This window comes from Carettochelys insculpta, chromosome 5, assembly GCF_033958435.1.
Source record: "Carettochelys insculpta isolate YL-2023 chromosome 5, ASM3395843v1, whole genome shotgun sequence".
Classification (NCBI taxonomy): domain Eukaryota; kingdom Metazoa; phylum Chordata; order Testudines; family Carettochelyidae; genus Carettochelys; species Carettochelys insculpta.
In genome coordinates, this window is record NC_134141.1 from 80,275,626 (window position 1) to 80,294,162 (window position 18,537).

At 42.9% G+C, this 18,537-nt stretch overlaps 1 protein-coding gene across 1 annotated transcript in view; it reads left to right on the top strand.

The window, feature by feature from the left end:
* The window catches only part of HAPLN1 (hyaluronan and proteoglycan link protein 1), a 35,073-nt gene extending 16,807 nt beyond the window's left edge, over positions 1 to 18,266 (top strand). The window contains exons 3-4 of the mRNA XM_074994214.1: positions 10,123 to 10,425; positions 17,886 to 18,266. Coding sequence (XP_074850315.1) covers positions 10,123 to 10,425; positions 17,886 to 18,175 — 593 coding nt within the window. The 3' untranslated portion in view covers positions 18,176 to 18,266. The remainder of the gene's footprint in view (positions 1 to 10,122; positions 10,426 to 17,885) is intronic.
* Positions 18,267 to 18,537: the final 271 nt, after the last annotated feature.

Genomic DNA, 18,537 nt, shown 5'->3' on the forward strand with positions numbered 1-18,537 from the left:
ATTTCGAAGTGCCGTGGCTGCCCGCATGCTAATGAAGCGCTGAATATGTGTTTCAGTGCTTCATTAGTAAACTTCGAAATGGCCATTTGCATGGCCATTTCGAAGTTTGGGGCTAGTGTAGACACGGCCACTGATGCCTAAGGTGAGGTTCTGTGAGGAGCCTCTGAGAGGCTCACAGCCCAGAGGGAAGACAGTCTATGGCAGTTTCAGAAGACTGTTGTTCTCTCCCCTTCTTTAGACAAGCCTGAGAGACCTTCCTGGGCTGCTGTATGGACCATAACACTGCTAGGGTGACTGCACCTCCCTTATTTTAAGATGTACGAAGTGGTATAAAATTGACACAAAGTCTTTGTCTACACTGACAACCTAGTGACAAAGATTTGTTGTTCACGGGTGCTTAACCCTCATTTACTCCCCCAATGACACGTGCTAGTGCTTTACCTACAGCAGTGCTCTCTTGCCTTGCTTTGTTGATGCCCACAAACAATGCTTACATTGTCTGACTTTTAGGCTGTGGCCACACTACCCTTTCAGAAGGGGCATATTAATGGGGCAGTTTGAAAGATGCTAATGAGGGACTGCCATGAATATGCAGTACTCCATTAGCATAATGGCAGCTGTGCACAATTTGAAAGTGCTGCTTTCGGAACGCACGCCGCCCGTGTAGATGGGGGCCTTTCGAAAGGACCGCCTGACTTCGAAAGCTCCCTTCTTCATATTTACTTTTAGGAAGAAGGGGCTTTTGAAGTCAGTGGGGTCCTTTCGAAAGGCCCCTGTCTACATGAGCAGCATGTGTTCCAAAAGCGGCACTTTCGAATTGCACACGGCTGCCATTACGCTAACAAGACACGGCATATTCATGTCAATGCCTCATTAGCAGCTTCTGAACTTCCTCATTAACATGCCCTTTCTGAAAGGGAGGAGTAGTGTGGCCACAGCCTTAGTGACACGGTTGTGTCGACAGCCATGTTGCTAAAAACTGTGAATGTAGCCATACCCTATGGCTATGTCTACACTAGCCCAAATCTTCGAAATGGCCATGCAAATCCTATCTGCTGATAGGAATAAGGGGATTTCAAAGTTCCCGGTGTCCTTTCGAAAAGGACCCCCATCTGGATGAGCCGCGCAGCAGATAAACGCAGCAATTTTGAAGATCTGTGGCCGGTGGCAGGCTAATGTGGTGCTGAAAATGCATTTCAGCTCCTCATTAGTAATTTGCATGGCCATTTCGAAGATTTGAGCTAGTGTAGACATGGCCTAAGTGGCAAGAAGGTTTCCAGATGAACAATGAATTGAAGTTTATGATCATTGCATTGTATGCTTGAGCGCCGTAGAAATGGGAGAGAAAAACTGTGCATGAAATAGTCATTCTCCAAAAAGTCTCTTTTTAAAACAAGGCATTGTCTCTTATTTTTAGAATGGTTTTCCCTTACTGCCATCCAACAAAAGTAGCTATCCTAAATTCTGTCCAGAATCTTTGCATGCTGAGATTTCAGCCCCAGTATACCTCTATCATACTCCATCTTCTATGTGGGATCACGAGATGTCCCACTATTATCAGGATTGTCCTAATATTATGGGCTTTGTCTTATGTATACAGCTATTGTGTCCAACTTATCCCTCCCCCCATACCCCCACTTAAAAAGTATCTTGATTTTTCACCCTTGCTATCTGGCCACCCTGCCTGTATTGCTTAAGCCCACCTTGGAGTAGTCAAAGGTCAGTTTAGAGCTGTCTTTTGAAGTGCCAGCATATAGGCAGATATCAGGTTTTTGGGCCCCTTTTCACCACTCTGGTCTTTTTACCCAATGTAACGGTGCCAGAACAGGGATGAGGATGTCACCCCTCATTATCTGTACATAAAAAGTCATCTACATTACACTACAAATTTGCAATCAGCTGCCACAAATCAATGTAGCTCCTTTGAATTGAAAGTTGACTAGTTCCCCCGTTTAAACAGAACAGGATTCCAGCTCACTAACAAAGCTTGTAAGCACAGTGCATGGGAGTGATCGCGTAGGGTTGTATAATCAGTCCTGTACATAAGAACACTTTCACATATATACAGAGATGAGGGTTCACTAAATTAACTAGATCTATATTTAGAAGTGTTCAGTATGTTAAAAAAATTAGTTATTGATCTTTTTATCTCCAGACTTGACAGCTAAATAAGCAACATACACAGTCCCATGTTTGTTGTGAAAATAACAACAGTTTTTTCCTAAGAAGATTGTTTGATTAAACACACTTATTTTTGAAGTGTGCATATACTTAATATGTTATAATCCTCATAGCATCCCTTTGTACTCCTTCATACTCATTTTTCAGTTTATCTGCATTTTGCACAGGGGGGCATTGATTGCAGTTCTACGCACATGTACAATGCAAAATCCATCTTTTCACAGCAGCTCAGTTTCTTGGGGGAAAATAAAGGTGTGGCAGCCCCTCCTTTTGCTCTTGTAACATTCAACAGCTTTAAGGTCAATCTCATGGTTCCACATCAATAGCTCAATGTCCCTGGATGATAGTCCTTACAGGTGCCAATTGGCAGAGAGACAAAATGTTTATTTCCAGAAGTGTCTCTGGCAGTACAAGACAGCTGATCTCTTCAGTGTGAGTTCACTGTACAAAATAATAAATCTTTGGCTAGGTGAAGGTGCATTTATTGAATCAGTGAGGATAGTTGACCTTGTCCTCTACTTTAGTTCGATTAGTGTTTCTGTAGGCACATTGGAGGCCTGGAAAACATCATTAAATAAACTGTCCATAGTAATTGGATATTATTTCGATCCTAGCTGTCAAATACTAACGTAAATAAATTCTTTTAATAATTGATTTTTAAACGGTTGCTGTACTGAGTGTCATGCTATACCATTCTAATAGGGCAAAACTGAATACACACAAGAATGGATAGATTTTGTTTCAATATCACTTAGAACAGTACTTAAATGACAAGACTCCACATTATTAAATACTAATATAACTGTTATCCACACTTGCTGGTAGATCAGCACTACTGCAGTTGATGCAGTGAAAGTTGATTTACCAGGTCTGGGGAAGACACACGAAATCAATGGGCGAGTACTGTCCTATCAATTTGTATACTCCCCTCCCCAAAAGGCATAAGGGAAGTCAACAGGAGATGTTCTTCTATCAACACAGTGCAGTGAAGACATTGTGGTAAGCCGATCTGAGTACATGGACTTCAACTTACCTGAAGTTGTGTAAATTAGATCAGTCTCCCTCCATAGCATAGCTCAGGCCTCAATATTTTCTGCCTACTCTGTGGAATTGTGTGGTCAGTTGGCTAGAGTGCTACTCGGGGAATTTGGGTCATATTCCTGATTCAGCCACTGGCCTTCTGGTTGACCTTGAGGAAGTCACCTCATTTCTTCAAAATGGGGTAATGAGACCTACTTCCTTTGTAAAGTGCTTTGAGACCTACTGACAAACAGCACGGTATAAAAACTACATATTATTACATTTCAGATAAGCAAAAAACAGATGGCTGTAAGATTACATTTAATGTTCAGCTCTTCTCCTATGTATTACTGTTGATAAAATGATGTCCAGAAGAACTTTACATTTTCATTATTTATCATATTCTGTACACTGAACTATTAGTAGTATTTTAATATTTTCCTCTTATTTTATGAGTGGCTGACATTGGCTCTGTAACTGAAAATAAACAAACATTCTTCTGTATGTATATTTTAAAATTCACACACCATAAATTACTTTAAAACAATATTAAAAATCCACTTTCCATGATGCTGTCTATAGTGAATCTTTTTTGCAATGTAGCTGTAATTGTGTTGGTTCCAGGATATTAGACACACAAGATAGGCAAGGTAGTTTTTTACTGGACCCAGCTGGTTCAAGAAAAGGTATTACTTTCCCCTCATCTCTCTGTAGTGAATTTTGATGGTTTGCACAAAAAATTCCTTTTGTTGTTCTCTTTCTCTGATTTCTGACCATTTATTGGTCTTTATACTGAGATCATTGGGCAAGAACCTTTTTGTTTGTTTAGATAACACCCATCACATTATGGAAGCTGCTACAATCAAACATGTGCATAGTTATTATTTATTAGAGCATCAGTTACGTGCATGGGTATACAGTAAGGTCTCAGAGTACACGAGGGCTCTGTTCTGCATGCCCTCACGTAAACCTGGATTTCACATAAGTGGAGGTCTGGCTTTTTCCCCAGCAGAACACGTGTTCTGCAGCCGCGGAAGCAGCAGAAAGGTAAGTCCTGGGTTGAGGGGGTATTTGGGGAGGGTTAAGCCTGGCAGTTCATTGGGACTGTGGGAGGTGGGCGGGGGGTGGGGAGAGGCTAAGCCTGGGGTGGGTTAGGGCTTCAGGGGTGTGAAGTTGAGCTGGAGCTGTGTACAGGGGTGTTGGGCTGGAGCCCTGCTCAGCTGGTGAGTCGGGCCACGGAGGGGCAAGGGGTTGAGCCAGAATGAGAGCCAGGTGTGGGCAGTGAGCTAGCAGCAGGGTTGAACCGGGGGGTACGGTGTTGAACCAGAGCCGCGTGGGGCAGGCGGATTGGACTGGAGCTGCTCGTGGGTAGTTTAACTGGGAGGGAGATTGAACTAGAGGGTGGGCAGCTTGCGCTGGAGCTGCGTGGGGTGGGCGGCTTGAACTAGAGCCGTGTGCGGGTGGTTTAACTGGGAGGGAGGTTGAACCAGTGGGTTGAACTGGAGCCATGCAGGGGGTGGGGGAGGTGGCTTGAACCAGAACCGCGTGAGTGCGGCTTAAACGGGGGAGGGAGGATAGAACTGGAGCTGTGCGTGAGGGGTTTGAACCAGCACAGGCAGTTTAAACTGGGGTGGGGGGTGGGCTGGATCCATGCATGGGGGGGTTAAGCCAGAGCCAGAGCCAGGTGCGGGTGTGCGGGGTGAGCCAGAGCTGCTTGCAGGCAGTGAGCTGGCAGAGTGTTGAACCGGGACAAGGGAAGTTGAGCTGGAGTTGTGCCTGAAGGGTGCTGAGCTGGAGCTAGGCGCCCGTGGTGAGCGGAGGGGTGGGTGCCGAGCTGGGTGTGTTGAGCCAGGGAGTGGGGGCAGGGAGTTAAGAGCAACTGGAAATCGCGGTGCAGGGTTTGCTATAGGAATCGGGGTCAGACGCATAAGAACAGGGTGGCCTACTCTGAGTTCGCAAACTCTGAGACCTTACTGTATATAGTTAATCAGACAACTGCTTTTGGTCATCCATGTGCTGTTACTGGGGGAAATCTGTACCACGGCACAGAATTCATCTCCCCCACAGATTTCTTAGCTTTCCCCACAGAAAAATGACTTTCTGGCAGGAAACTAAAGAGCAATCATGCATCCTTCTGAAGTAGTGTGGGCATGTCATTTTGGGCGCACTGACTAGCGGGTGGAGGGGTACATTGCTTCAGGGATAGAGATGCTTTGGCTGATGGTAGGTCAGACCCACCTGGGCAGGGCAACCCCCTCACCCTCCCTGCATCTAGATTCACCCAAAGAGCCCTCCACATTTGAACCCTCACCCTGTGAGCCCCACTTTCTTGTGCCCGACCCTCCCCATCCCACCTGCACCTGAAAATGTCCCCATCAGTGGTTCCTATCCTGGGCCAGGCTCAGTTGTTAGTCCTGGCTGGGCTGGGAATAGATAAGGAGAACATTTCCCTGGCTTGGAGTGTCCAGGGCTGAGGCAGACCCACCGCCAGAAACCTCTCTTGGTTGCAGGAAGCTCCATGCCAACGCCCCCTCTGCCTACCTCCACATGTTCGGCATATAGCTGATCTTCATATGTGGGGTTGAGAAGGAATTTTTCTTCAGCTCATATTGGCAGTAACCTTGGGATTTTTTAGCTTTTCCTCAGAAGCATGAGGGTGCAGATTTCTTGCAGATATTATCTGGGAATATGTCTCTTAATCTATTCCCTGTCATAGTAAGTGCATGGGGTAGTGGTGCACTCTGATTCTTCTTATTCTGTGCCTGTGGCATGTGTAATGGCTTAGCCTCTTGGTTTAATTTCTCTGGGTTTAGTGTGTATGTGTTATGTGGTATTGGTGGCCTGTGATATTACAGGAGGTCAGACTAGATGGCCTGGTGGTCTTATCTGACCTTAAACACTGTGACTTACTGCTTTTGAAATAAATAGAATAGTGCAGCTAAATCTCCATACATCACACTGGAAATGTATTCAGAGGAGTCTGGCTTTTAATACGCTTTGAAAAACAGTTAATATTATATATGTGATTATGACTACTACAAAAAATTTTGCATAGTTTCCAATGAATTCCCTTTAGTGCATCTGATATAGCATCTGTCTGAAACAAAGCAAGTCCCATTTTGTATCTTTGCTGAGCCGTTACACAAATCAAACAAAGAATTCCATACGTGTCTTTTGCTGAGGTGAAAGGCTCTGGCACACAGCCGTTATGAAACCTGCAGGGACTACAGGAAAGTGGAGCCACTTGATGAACTGGCTGCCTAAGGATGGCTATATTAACTGGACTCCAGGGAGCAGTGTGGGAATACCCAGCAACCAAATTGGGTAGCAGACTAGAAGACAGAGAAGCGCTCTGAAGGAGGGGAGAACAGTTTGCATGTCCACTGTGAATTATGAAATCATGAAATGGAAACTGCTGCTTAGGCCATCTAGTGTATCCTCCTGCCAGTGTAAGAATGCTCCCCACTGTACAGTATATAGGGAGCCTTACTGTATTCTGTGTTGACTCTGGCTACAAGAAGTCTTGCTTTTCTGTTTAGACTAGAACTAAAGGAAGCCTATTTCTTTACTCTGGCTATGCATAGCCTTTCCACCCTTCCAGCCCCATTTAGGCTAACAGAATTTTGTGTTGTCTCCTTGTCTGTAAATACAATGGCCACCCTTACAAGCTTGCTGACTGCACAAAGCCAGTATTAACTGCCATCAGAACAGTCCTATTGAAGTTTAACTTCATTAAGGCTGAGAGGGGACATGATAGCTATCTAGTACCTAAAAGGGTATTACAAGGATGAGTGAGAAAAATTATTCTCCTTAGCCTCTGAAATTAGGACAAGAAGCAATGGGCTTAAATTGCAGCAAGAGAGGTTTAGATTGGACATTAGGAAAAATTTCCTGTCAGGGTGCTTAATTACTGGAATAAATTGCCTAGGGTGGTTGCAGAATGTCTGTCACTGGTGATATTTAAGAACAGATTAGATAAATGTCTATCAGGGATGATCTAGATGCTGCTTGGTCTGTGGGGGCAGGGGACTGGACTTGATGACCTCTTGAGGTCCCTTCCAGGTCCAATATTCTATGAATGTGTGTTAGACACAATTGCCACTGTCTTAAGGGTGATTAATGCAAACTGCACTTGATTGGATTGCAAGCATGAAACTAGCGACGAGAGAATTTTAAAAGGCTAGTTCTGCTTTTGTGTTTAGAAATCCTGTATTTTATTAAAAGCACAAATATAATTGGCCTTCCCACTACTCAGATAGGCCTGCCCATTTAAGGTGGAGTTCCTTAGGCATCCAGTTGCCACCAATTTGTAATGGGATTTGGGCATCCAGCTCCCATAGACTTGATCCAAAAATCCCATCTCTCAGTACATACGTAACGGAAGCATTTCTCACCTAGAATAAAGGATAATAGTAAGAGGGTTCCGTCTACCGATATCTTGGGACCCCAGATGAAAGAGGAAATTAAAGAATGGAGGACCGAAGCTGTGTGTTGTGGTCTGGGGTCTGTAGTTCTCTGCATTTAACAAGGATTTGAATGTGCACCATAAATATTCATAAGCCAGAGATTTGTCTGAATACTACCACTATTTATATAATTGGATAAATTTGATATTGCACATTCCTAGCTAATTACCAGCACTGCATCCAGCTCATTTTCCCTCCCTGAGGCTTATTAGGGATCATTAGGTGACTCAGCACTTTTCTTAGCTCACAGTTGGCAAAAGTAACTGGAAATACAGTTCTGTACTTTGTCATTGCTGAGTGAACTTGCATGTCATGTAAGTGACTGTACTTCTATGCGAAGTGGGTATGTTTTATCGGGAGAAACTCAGAACTAGAGTTCAATCCTCAAAGGTATTTAGACGCCTAACTCTCATTAAAATCAGTAGGAATTAGATGCCTGAGTACATTTAGAGAACCTGTGTTCCATTTCACTTTTTCTCTTGCTAAATATTTATTTGACTAAAGTTGTAGTAAAAGCTAAAGCATGTGTTTGGGCATTCGAATGTGATCATTCAAATAAACACAGGTGTTACTGAAATGTGTACTACTTCAAATACTTGTCATGCTAACTTTGTGGATTCATTGTAATTTCCATCTAATCACCAGTTCTCAGGACTCTGATTTAATTGGACAGAAGCACAAAACAAGCACATTCTGTGTTTGTCTTCAGATACAAATATCCTCAGCAATGACCTAAGGTGGTCTTGGTTCTTCATGATGTTCTTCAGATGTAGAGAGGAAAAAAAAGCTGTTCTTTGAGAGAGTTTATTTATGAAAGGTGACAGTATTATAAGCAGTGTTGTAGCTGTATTGCTCCCAGGATTTTAGAGAGAAAAGATGTCTGAGGTAATATGTTTTACTAGACCAATTTATGTTTGTGAGAAAGAGTTTGAAAGCATATCTTGTTGGTATTGTAGATGTGTGACGCCTGAAGTCTTTTTAACCTAATTCACTAAGTGAAGAGTTGTACCCCTGAGGTTGATATAAGCGCAGGTTTGGGGCCCTGACTTTCCACAAGCCAAGAATAGGGAGAAAACAAAAAGAAAGGTAGATTTCTATTTAATTTTAGTGCCTTTTGGTCCTTCTCTTACTGCTCCATCTCATCCCTTACTTCCTCCTACCGTATTCTACTCTGGTCTACAACTGAACAGGAAACTTCAGTTCTGGAGCTTGTTTGGATTAGGTATTTTGTTTCACCTTGTAGAACCTGGGCTAATTTTTAAGGCAAAATTTAGATCTGAGCTAAGTGTTGAAACCCTACCAAAATGGCATGTTTTGTTTAAGCTTTTACTTTTGTTCTCTTTCTCCTCTTCCCTTCATTTTATCAGCACCAGCAGGGAAGGTCTCTTCTGGGATGTTGCCTACAATGTCTCTCCTGTGTTCAGTTATGATTTTTTTTTCAATTGGAAAGCAACATATTCAAAAAATAAACACAGCAGGAAAAATCTGTACAGTAGAGTTTCGTTAAATATTGCTGTTGAGAGAATTCTCAAACTTTTCTAAATTTCTGTATCTCTGCTTAGCTGCTGTCTCTTTTTTTTAAAACAAAAATTATCTCTGTTGTACCCCTGTTCAAAGGCTAAGACCTGATTCCACGTTTTGGGCCAGCCTCATGTGTTGCAAGGAAACATCCCACAACTTTGTGTCCCCTGGATTTGGGCCAGCCACAAGCTCTGCCTGCCCAACTCTGAATGTTCACTGGCTGTGGCCAATGTGCTGTTAGCAGACAAGGAGAAGGTGGTAGCCAAAATCCTCCAAAGTGGCCAGCGGAACTGTCTGGCTATGCAGAAGAGTATGTGCTATATCCCCTTCTACTGTGTGGCAGCAGACAGGGGGACATGCCTCTGTGCTGACTCAATTGAGAAATTATGGCTAAAAGCCACACTACATCCATTTAATAGGACTGGCTGACCATTCTTTTAAATATTCCTTTATCTAAACCCACTACAAATAATCCATTGATTTTTCTTTCTTGCTTTGATATATTCCTTCTTAAGACCTCCAGTCCATGCTAGGTGTCCTCTTCTGACCTACCTTTGATTTGTTTGCATGTGTTGGGTCATAAGATACCCAGAACAGAATGCTGTCAGAACATGCAAGGGTGAGGTTCCAATGTCAATAGAAAACAGGAAAGGACAGGCCAGAGAACTGTTGAGATTCCAGCAGGAAAGAGTGTGAAGCTGTCAGGCAGGGAAGCCTGCCATGTCACGGAAGAGACATTGTTCTCACAACACAGCTGATTTGCTGATAGAGACTTTCTCTAGAAACAAAGCCACCAGTTGCAGTATTTTGGCATCTCACAAAGTTAACCTTAAATTTGTCCTTTTGATGCCAGTAAACGATTTCTCTCTCTCTCTCTTTCATAATTTTATATAGTGAAAGACCTAATAACCTTCTTTCTTCCTTTCTGATTTAGGTGTTGTATTCCCTTTTTTTCCACGGCTGGGTCGCTACCACCTAAATTTCCATGAGGCTCAGCAAGCTTGTCTGGACCAAGATTCTGTTATCGCCTCCTTTGACCAATTGTATGATGCCTGGAGGTCAGGGCTGGATTGGTGCAATGCAGGCTGGCTCAATGATGGATCAGTTCAGTACCCCATCACCAAACCCAGAGAGCCCTGCGGAGGAAAGAACACAGTGCCCGGAGTCAGGAATTATGGGTTCTGGGATAAAGACAAAAGCAGATATGATGTGTTCTGTTTTACATCAAACTTCAATGGTAAGAATTTTGAATCATTTCTGCCTTTAAGAAGCCCACTTCTGTGCTTCAGAAAAGCAGTGAACTCCAATGATACTGAAAAGCAGCAGGACATATTTGATTTGTCAAAGGGCATGTAAGTTGTGAAAACTGTTATCATTGAATTTATGAGAAAATGAGTCTGGAATGAAAAAAAAAAGACAAATTTTGCCATGTTTTCTTTTTGTCGATGTTTAAAAACAATAGTTCAGAATGTATACTGTCAGCACATTCATACATCTTGTTTTTCCTTCCTAGAAATCTACAGGTGTGTTCCACACTGATACACAGCTCAGTTTATTTAAGTTAAAGCAATGGAGAAATGAGGGTTTCCTTACATTGCCCTCTTAAGTAAATAATGAGGCTGTAGTACAAATTAAACACTGTACCCACAGGTTAAAAAAAAACACAATGAACAATTATGATTTGAAATTCTCTTTCTATGTAACTTTAATGACACATTATACAATTCGCTGAAGTATTGGGCAAGGGAATAGCTCTGTGGTTTGAGTGTTGGCCTGCTAAATCCAGGGTTGTGAGCTCAGCCCTTGAGGGAATCATTTAGGGATCGGGGCAAACAGACTTTAAAAAAATCTGTCAGGGATGGTGATAGGTCCTGCTGTGAGGGCAGGGAAATGTATTTGATAACCTATGAAGGTCCCTTCCTCTTCTGTGAGATAGGTATATTTCCATATGTTTATATCAAACACTTCCATTTTGCATGGCGAACCCCACCTAGCAAGGACATATTTTATGTGATGGCATTACAAGTCTTGTGGAAAGGGAAGCAATTGATGTGGTATATCTTGACTTTAGTAAGACTTGTGACACTGTGTCACATGATCTTTCCATAAACAAACTAGGAAATATAACAAAGATGGAGCTACTATAAGGTCTGCGCAGAACTGGTTGGACAACTGTTCTGAGAGCGTAGTTATCAGTGGGTTACAGTCAAGATGGAAGGGTATATTGAGTGGGTTCCTGCAGGGATCAGTCCTGATTCTGTTCAGTATCTTCATCAATGATTTACATAATAGCATATAGTGTACATTACAAAGTTTGTGGATGATATCATGCTGTGAGGGAATGCATGTGGTTTGGAGGATAGGGTTAAAATTTAAAAAAAATCTGGGCAGACTGGATAAATTATCTGAGGTAAAGATGATGAAATTCAAAAAGGAGAAATGCAACGGAAGAAACAAGAAGGAACAATCTTTTGCATAAATATGTAAAATAGGAAATGACTACCTAGTAAGGAATACTGCTCAATGGAATCTAGGGGACTTAGAGGACCACAAGTTGCCGAGTTAACAGTTTAACCCTGTTGTGAAAAAGGGCAAACATCATTCTGGGATGTATTAGCAGTAATGCTGGAAGCAAGACAGGAGAAATAATTCTTCTGCCCTATTCTACATTATTCGAGCCCAGCTACAATATTGTGTCCACTTCTGTGTGCCACATTTCAGGAGTGATATAGGCAGATTTCGAGAAAATCCTAGAAAGAAGTCCCAGAAAAGATTAACAGTTTAGAAAGTGACTCTGTGGGAAGATTGAAAAAAACTGGGTTTGTTTAGTCTGGAGAAGAGAAAACTGAGGGGTGACACAGTACCAGTTTTCAAGTACTTAAAGAGCTTTTACAAGGAGGAGGAAGAAAACTTTTTCTCAACCTTTGCTGGATGGGACAAGAAACAAGGAGCTTAAATTGCAGCAAGGGCTGTTTAGGCTGGGCATTTCGAAAAGCTTTCTAACTGTCAAGCTAGTTAAGTACTGGAATAAATTGCCTGGGGAGGTTGTGGAATTTCCGGCACTGGAGATTTGTAACAGAACTTAGATAAACACCTGTCAGGAGTGGTCTATATTGGGGTGGGCAAAGTGCAGCTCGTCAAACTGCCAGGTCAGTCCCGCCATCATCCCACTGCCCTGCAGGAACCTCAGGGGGCCTGTCTGCCATGCCCCAGCATACTGCTCTAAGCAGCTGGCTGCAGTTCCATGTGTGTTTCTGGAGTGTGGTCCTGGCAGGGGGTGAGGGTGGGGGAGGAGCTTCACAGGTAATCTTGCTGCCAGAAACAGGTGCCTGGCCTCAGAAGTATGCAGGGAGACCTGCCCCCAAAGGGCACACAGCACACAGAGATGCATATGGTCCCCACAGCTGGCTCCCATTGGGCTGCTGGCCAGCAGTTGCCTAAGGTAAGCACCTCCTGGCCAGAGCCTACACCTGGCACACCACAGGCCACAACCCAAACTCTCTGCCCCCCTGTCTCAGATCACAACCTCCTCCCAGAGCTGCCCCAGATGAGACCCCCCCATCCAAACTCCCTCCCAGACTCACTACACCCCTCAACCACCTTCCCTGAGCTCCCTTTTTCACTCAGTCTCCATCCCAGACCCTGTACCTCCAAAAGAGTGTAGCCCTTGACCACTTACCCTATTCTTGCATCCTCCCCATCAAATTATTGCCCACTCCTGGTTGATATATTACTTCGTCCGGCGATGAGTGCAGGGGACTGGACTAGAAGATCTCTTCAGGTCCCTTCCAGTCCTTTGATTCTAATGCCAATCTCCCTGCCACTCAGACCCCATAGCCCTGGACCCCAGGCATTGCAGACCACATCAGTGAGGTGGTTTTTCTTGTTTGTTTGGCTTTGGTTTTGGTTTTTTTTTTTGTTTTTTGAGGGGAGGTGTTTTTGCTTGCTTCTCACTTCTGTAGACACTGACTGATTTGTCTATGAGTCAGTGGTGCCTGACCCAAAAAAGGCTCCCCACCCCTTCTTTAGAGCATTCAGTAACCTGACCATCTAATCTGCATGCGAGGAGGAGGAAAATGGCTATTTTAATCCTTTGCAAAACAGTTAAATTCAAACGGAATGTTATAGGGCAAAGAAAGTAGAGGGTAAGGAGTTTCTCCCTGCCAAATTTCACAAGCCTGATGCAAACGGTGGTGGTGTTAATGCTGCTTTAAAAAAGTCACAGGTATTTTTTTATATTGGAAAGCAAACTATAGGGTTGCTACCAGCTTCCCCTACAAAAGTACATGAGGTATGAGTGGAGTATGTTTTTACACATTCTGCTGATGAGAATACAGTTTGTTACATGCTGTGCACGGTGAACAGCACCATATAATTGATATTTTTAGTCTGTTCTATTACAGACGCAAATCTCTTATGTTAACAAGTTACAAAAAGCACTGAATAAATTAAATGGGATTTTTTTTTTTGAGAATTGCAGCAACAGACCCTTTTTGGAGGCTATAGACATCAGACCTTAAGCTGACATCTTCCATTTAATGAAGCAAATCCACAGAAATACATTTGCTGGTTTTTTTGATACATATAATATGTGTATATGTATATAATATGCACATTTTACCATTCAAGGAAAAAAAGGGTAATCATGTAATGAGTAGCTCCTCTGAGAGACCAAGGACGGTGAGAAGATACCACAATAATATTAAAAATTAACTGGGTTCAACAAGTCAGTAAATTAATTAGTGTATGGAATGGAAATTTGTTCATCACCAGCCTCACTTCTGAAAACTGGTGGCATGAGATGTTTTGGAAGAATGTCGTTTTTACTGAAGTGGCAGAAGAAAATTAATTTATTGTAGCTGCTCAACGCTGGTCAAAATAGGCACCAAACTTGATTAAATAACTTTCCCATTTAATGAATGAGGAAACATTTCTCTTCTGAGGCTTTTAACAATTTTGTAGAACACTGGTTATGATCAACAATTCCTCAGGGATTTTAAGACTGCCTCAACTTGAGTCTGTTGAGCAGATGATGGGTTCTACACAGTGTGCAAATGCTAACAGCCTCCAGGCTAAAGCCAAGAATATGTAAAACACCCATCTTTTTACTGCCACGTTGCCATCTGACACTGGAGAATGGTTTACTTTTCCACAAACACACAATGATGTGATTAGTTGGGTTGGGTTACAGCAAAGGCAGTGTTGCCAATTCCTGATTTTAGCTTGACTAGCCATTTTAGGCTGTTTTTTTTTTAACTTGTCACACATGCTGTCTGTGAGCAGCTCGAGGTGAAGAACGGCACTCTCCTGCCCTACTGTCTATGGGGGGGTGGGGGGTCCTAAAATAGTGAGATGGTCCTGTGGCAGTAGGAGGCAGACTCAGAGAATACGCTGCTAGGTCCAGCAACCTGCAGCAACACTTGCTGCTTCCTGCCTCTTTGGGATTTCTGTTTCTGGACACATGAGGACTCTTGGGGGTGCAGCATGAGGCAAGCAGTTGCGGAGGTGGTGCCACCAGGACATGGGAGAGGGAGTAGCCCTGGGGGGCAGTGAGAGATAAAGACAGTAATAGAAAATGTATGGCAGTTTCCCTAAGTTAGGTGTGCAGAGAGGGTCAGTGAAGGCTTCATGTGCCTTTTGTACCCTTTAAAAGTTGACTTTTCCTCATGCAATAAACACACGCAAACATAGCCATTGGGTGAAGTGGTGCAAGCCTGTGATCCCAGCTAATAGCAAGGCTGCAGCTGGCAAATCACTTGAACTCAGGAGTTTGGGGTTGCAGTGTGCCTTGCCGATCAGGCATCTGGTGCAGCTGACAACTAGAACAGCAGGTGGCTGAAGGACTGCTTAGAGCACAACTGATGTGTTGTGGTCAGCAGGCTCTCTGTGAGAGCTGATGGATCAGTCAAGGTGACATACCTAGCCAGAAGAGTTGAGTGGAGTTAAAAAGTCAAAACAGACCAAAAAGGTTTTGATTTTTTAAAAACTGGGAGCTCTGACACGACTTTTGATCTTTGTGGTTGGCTGTACTGTGAAAGGTTTTTTACTTTGCCTACATCACTGATTACATTGATGTGGTGTATCAGCAAAAATTCAGTTTTAGCCTTCGGTAATGCAGTTACTCCTGTAAGAACCTCACCAGGACAAGGCTTACATGAGAACCCTCCTCATTTTAAACTGAAAACAGCTGGAGCAAACAAAAAGCATCTGGTTGCCTCTGGAAAAGAACAAAAAACATGTAAGAGGTTATACACTCAGATGACTGTAGGATCAATAAATGGGATTGCTATGATGATGTGAGGGAGTGCTACAGACAATGGTTTCACAGCTGTCACAAGGCCAAGTTTAGTACATGGCTCAGGAACTGCTTATTCGAGACCATCTACAGCAATGAATGCCCCATCAGCCCCCTAAACTCCACCTCTCTAAACCTGGATTTTAAGTGGCACAGAGGGCTTTCTGCAGGAACTCTTTGTTAGTGGGCATTTTATGTCTCCTGCACAACAAACAATTAAAACAAAACTAAATGGAGGTGAAGGAAGAGGAAAAGAAGGAATTGATAGATAGGTTCTTGGCTTTTTCACAAGTGCAAGGTAAAAGCTTTACTACCACATCCTGATGGTTTACATATTACAAAGAGAAAGAAAGTAGTTCCAGCCAAAAACGGTCGGGCATCACTTCACACTTTAATCCTCTAGATATTTGGGGAGGAGATTACACCAAACTGAAGTAGCTGTTCACATATTGTCGGTACACATTGTAGAGTTTAACAGTGTTTTTATTTACTGCCTGGCAATCCTCTTGTGCAGGAGGACACAGATGTTCACAGTTTTTCTCTTTTTTTTTTTGTTTAATTTAACAAATATTATGAATGCAGATCAACATTTTAACCACAGCATTTACAGTTAATGATTAGATGTGCTCATATTACTGAGGTCATGAATCAAATGCACAACTTTATTGAAACTCCATGAGAAATTACCTCTCCCTTGACACATGGGTTGATTGGCTGCTAATAAACTCAGTGGAATATACAACCCATCAGGCAATCTGAAAACTCATTTTATTCAGAAAGTATGAAGAGCTTATATCCAATCCACAGAAACCTTCCATGTTAGCAAATATTACACAATGGGTTCAAGAAGGCATGGGCTTTCCTAAATAGCTACATTATCCAATGTCACTATTTCTGTTGAAATGCTATTGGGAAGGTTCTTAGTGAATTACAAACAGGACTCTGAAGATGAAAGGAAGAAGGAAAAAGTTCCTTTTAATAACTCAACAGGGTCACTACCTTTTTTGCTTTGTTAAAATTTGTGCTCTGCTATAAACAAATCCTAATATAAAAAGGCACATACCTCGAAATGGAGCTATTCCCATTTTCTTTACGGAGTGCCTGATTGGATGGTCTATATAGTCAGGCAACAAACCTTTTTGGATAGTTGGTACGAAAGGGATGGATCCTTTCCCCTGAGAAAGCCATGTGAAAGGCGACAAAACCAGTGTTCTCGTAAGGAGGGATAACAGCAATAATCTGGCCCACTCTTTAATAAAGAAACATAATACTTCCCTCTAGAATTAAAACAAGAGGGCCCCAAGCAAAAATTACCTCATTTGTTATATAAATTATCCACTGGAAGTGAGCCAGTTTGAAAGCCTGCCATGTTTATTTGGAAATTGTTAGTCCATCAGCTGACTGTGGTTACACCTAGCAGTTAAATTGTCAGTCCAGTGATGATGACTAACCCTGAAAATATTGAAAAAAAGGAATACAATTAATTTACATTTGCCTGTTCTTGGAGGAAATTAATATTTATCTTTTTGTTGCTTATCGTTCAACAAAAGAGACTCCCTTTGGTTTTACTAGTGACATGTACTTGCATTACCTTGACGCAGAGACAGTTTTCCTCAGAGTGCTGTCAGTGTTACATGAGTTCTCTGGTGAGAGCATACCAGAAAGACACTAAATATTTTTAACTGTTGTATGGAGGACTCATGACACTCAGGTTTCTTTTCTACTACACCCTCAAACTATGGTTATCAGCAGGGATGAAGCATGGTGTGGGGGGGGGGCGGTGTGTGTAGGAATGGGCTAGCAGCTGGTCGGGGCAGAGCCACTGGGTGGCCTAGAAGGCTACTGGGGGGCCCTGGCACCAGCTGCAGGGGTTGGGCATACCCCACGCACTCACCAGCAGTGTCAGGAGAAAGCAGCATGTCCAGGCCCTAGCTCGTTCTGCCCCCCAAGCCCCTTCCCCAGCTCCCTGCATGTTGCTCACACTCCCCAGCTGGAAGTGGAGTAATATAGCTGGGACAGCAGTGAACTAGGGCCGGGTCACTCCACTTTCTCCTGCCACTGCTGGTAGTGCAAAGCAGGTGGGGAGCAATGCCTGCTGTTGGCACCAGAATCTTGGTCCTGCTAGTCCAGAGGGCGGTAATGTTTTTTGGGTTGGGGACAACTGACCCACTGGAGAAAAAAATCAGCTAGGGGCTCACATAATAAAGTGAGAAGCAAAACAAAAACCACAAAACAAGCCCCAACCCTCACTGCTGTTCGAATCAATTCCAGCACTGGAACAAACAGATTGGTGATATTCTTCACTATTCTTGTATGATTTTGTAGGGAAGACTTATATTTTTCAAGAATTCCTGAACCATGTCATATGGCTGACGACTTTGCCGTCTCTCTCTTTCCATTAGGCCGTTTTTACTACCTAATACACCCAACCAAGTTGACCTATGATGAAGCTGTACAAGCCTGCCTCAAGGATGGATCCCAGATTGCTAAAGTGGGCCAGATATTTGCTGCCTGGAAACTTCTAGGATATGATCGCTGTGATGCTGGCTGGCTGGCTGACGGCAGTGTCCGCTACCCCATCTCCAGGCCAAGACGACGCTGCAGTCCTGATGAAGCAGCAGTGCGCTTTGTAGGCTTCCCAGATAAAAAACACAAGCTATACGGTGTCTACTGTTTCAGAGCATACAACTGAAAGTACCTAGAGCACAATTTTAAATTCATTAAGAAAGAACATGTGAAAGATTTCTTTTCAGTACGAACTCATGCAAGTTACCAAAACTGTGATAAACCTTTTTTACTTACTGTAAAGAGTCATTTTCATAAGTCCAACCCTTTAATTTGGTTTTGTTTTGTGGAACTCATCATTCAATAGATATTTTAAATTAATATAATTGAATGGAAGCTCTAGGTAAGGAAGCTTTAGAGCCAAAACTCTTTAAGCCACACCATCCCAAACCAATATACTTTTAATGAATGGGGCATGCAATAGCTTGAAAATTGCTAGGACTATATTAAGGAATGTAAGGCTACTCAAAGCAGCAGCTTTTACAAGCA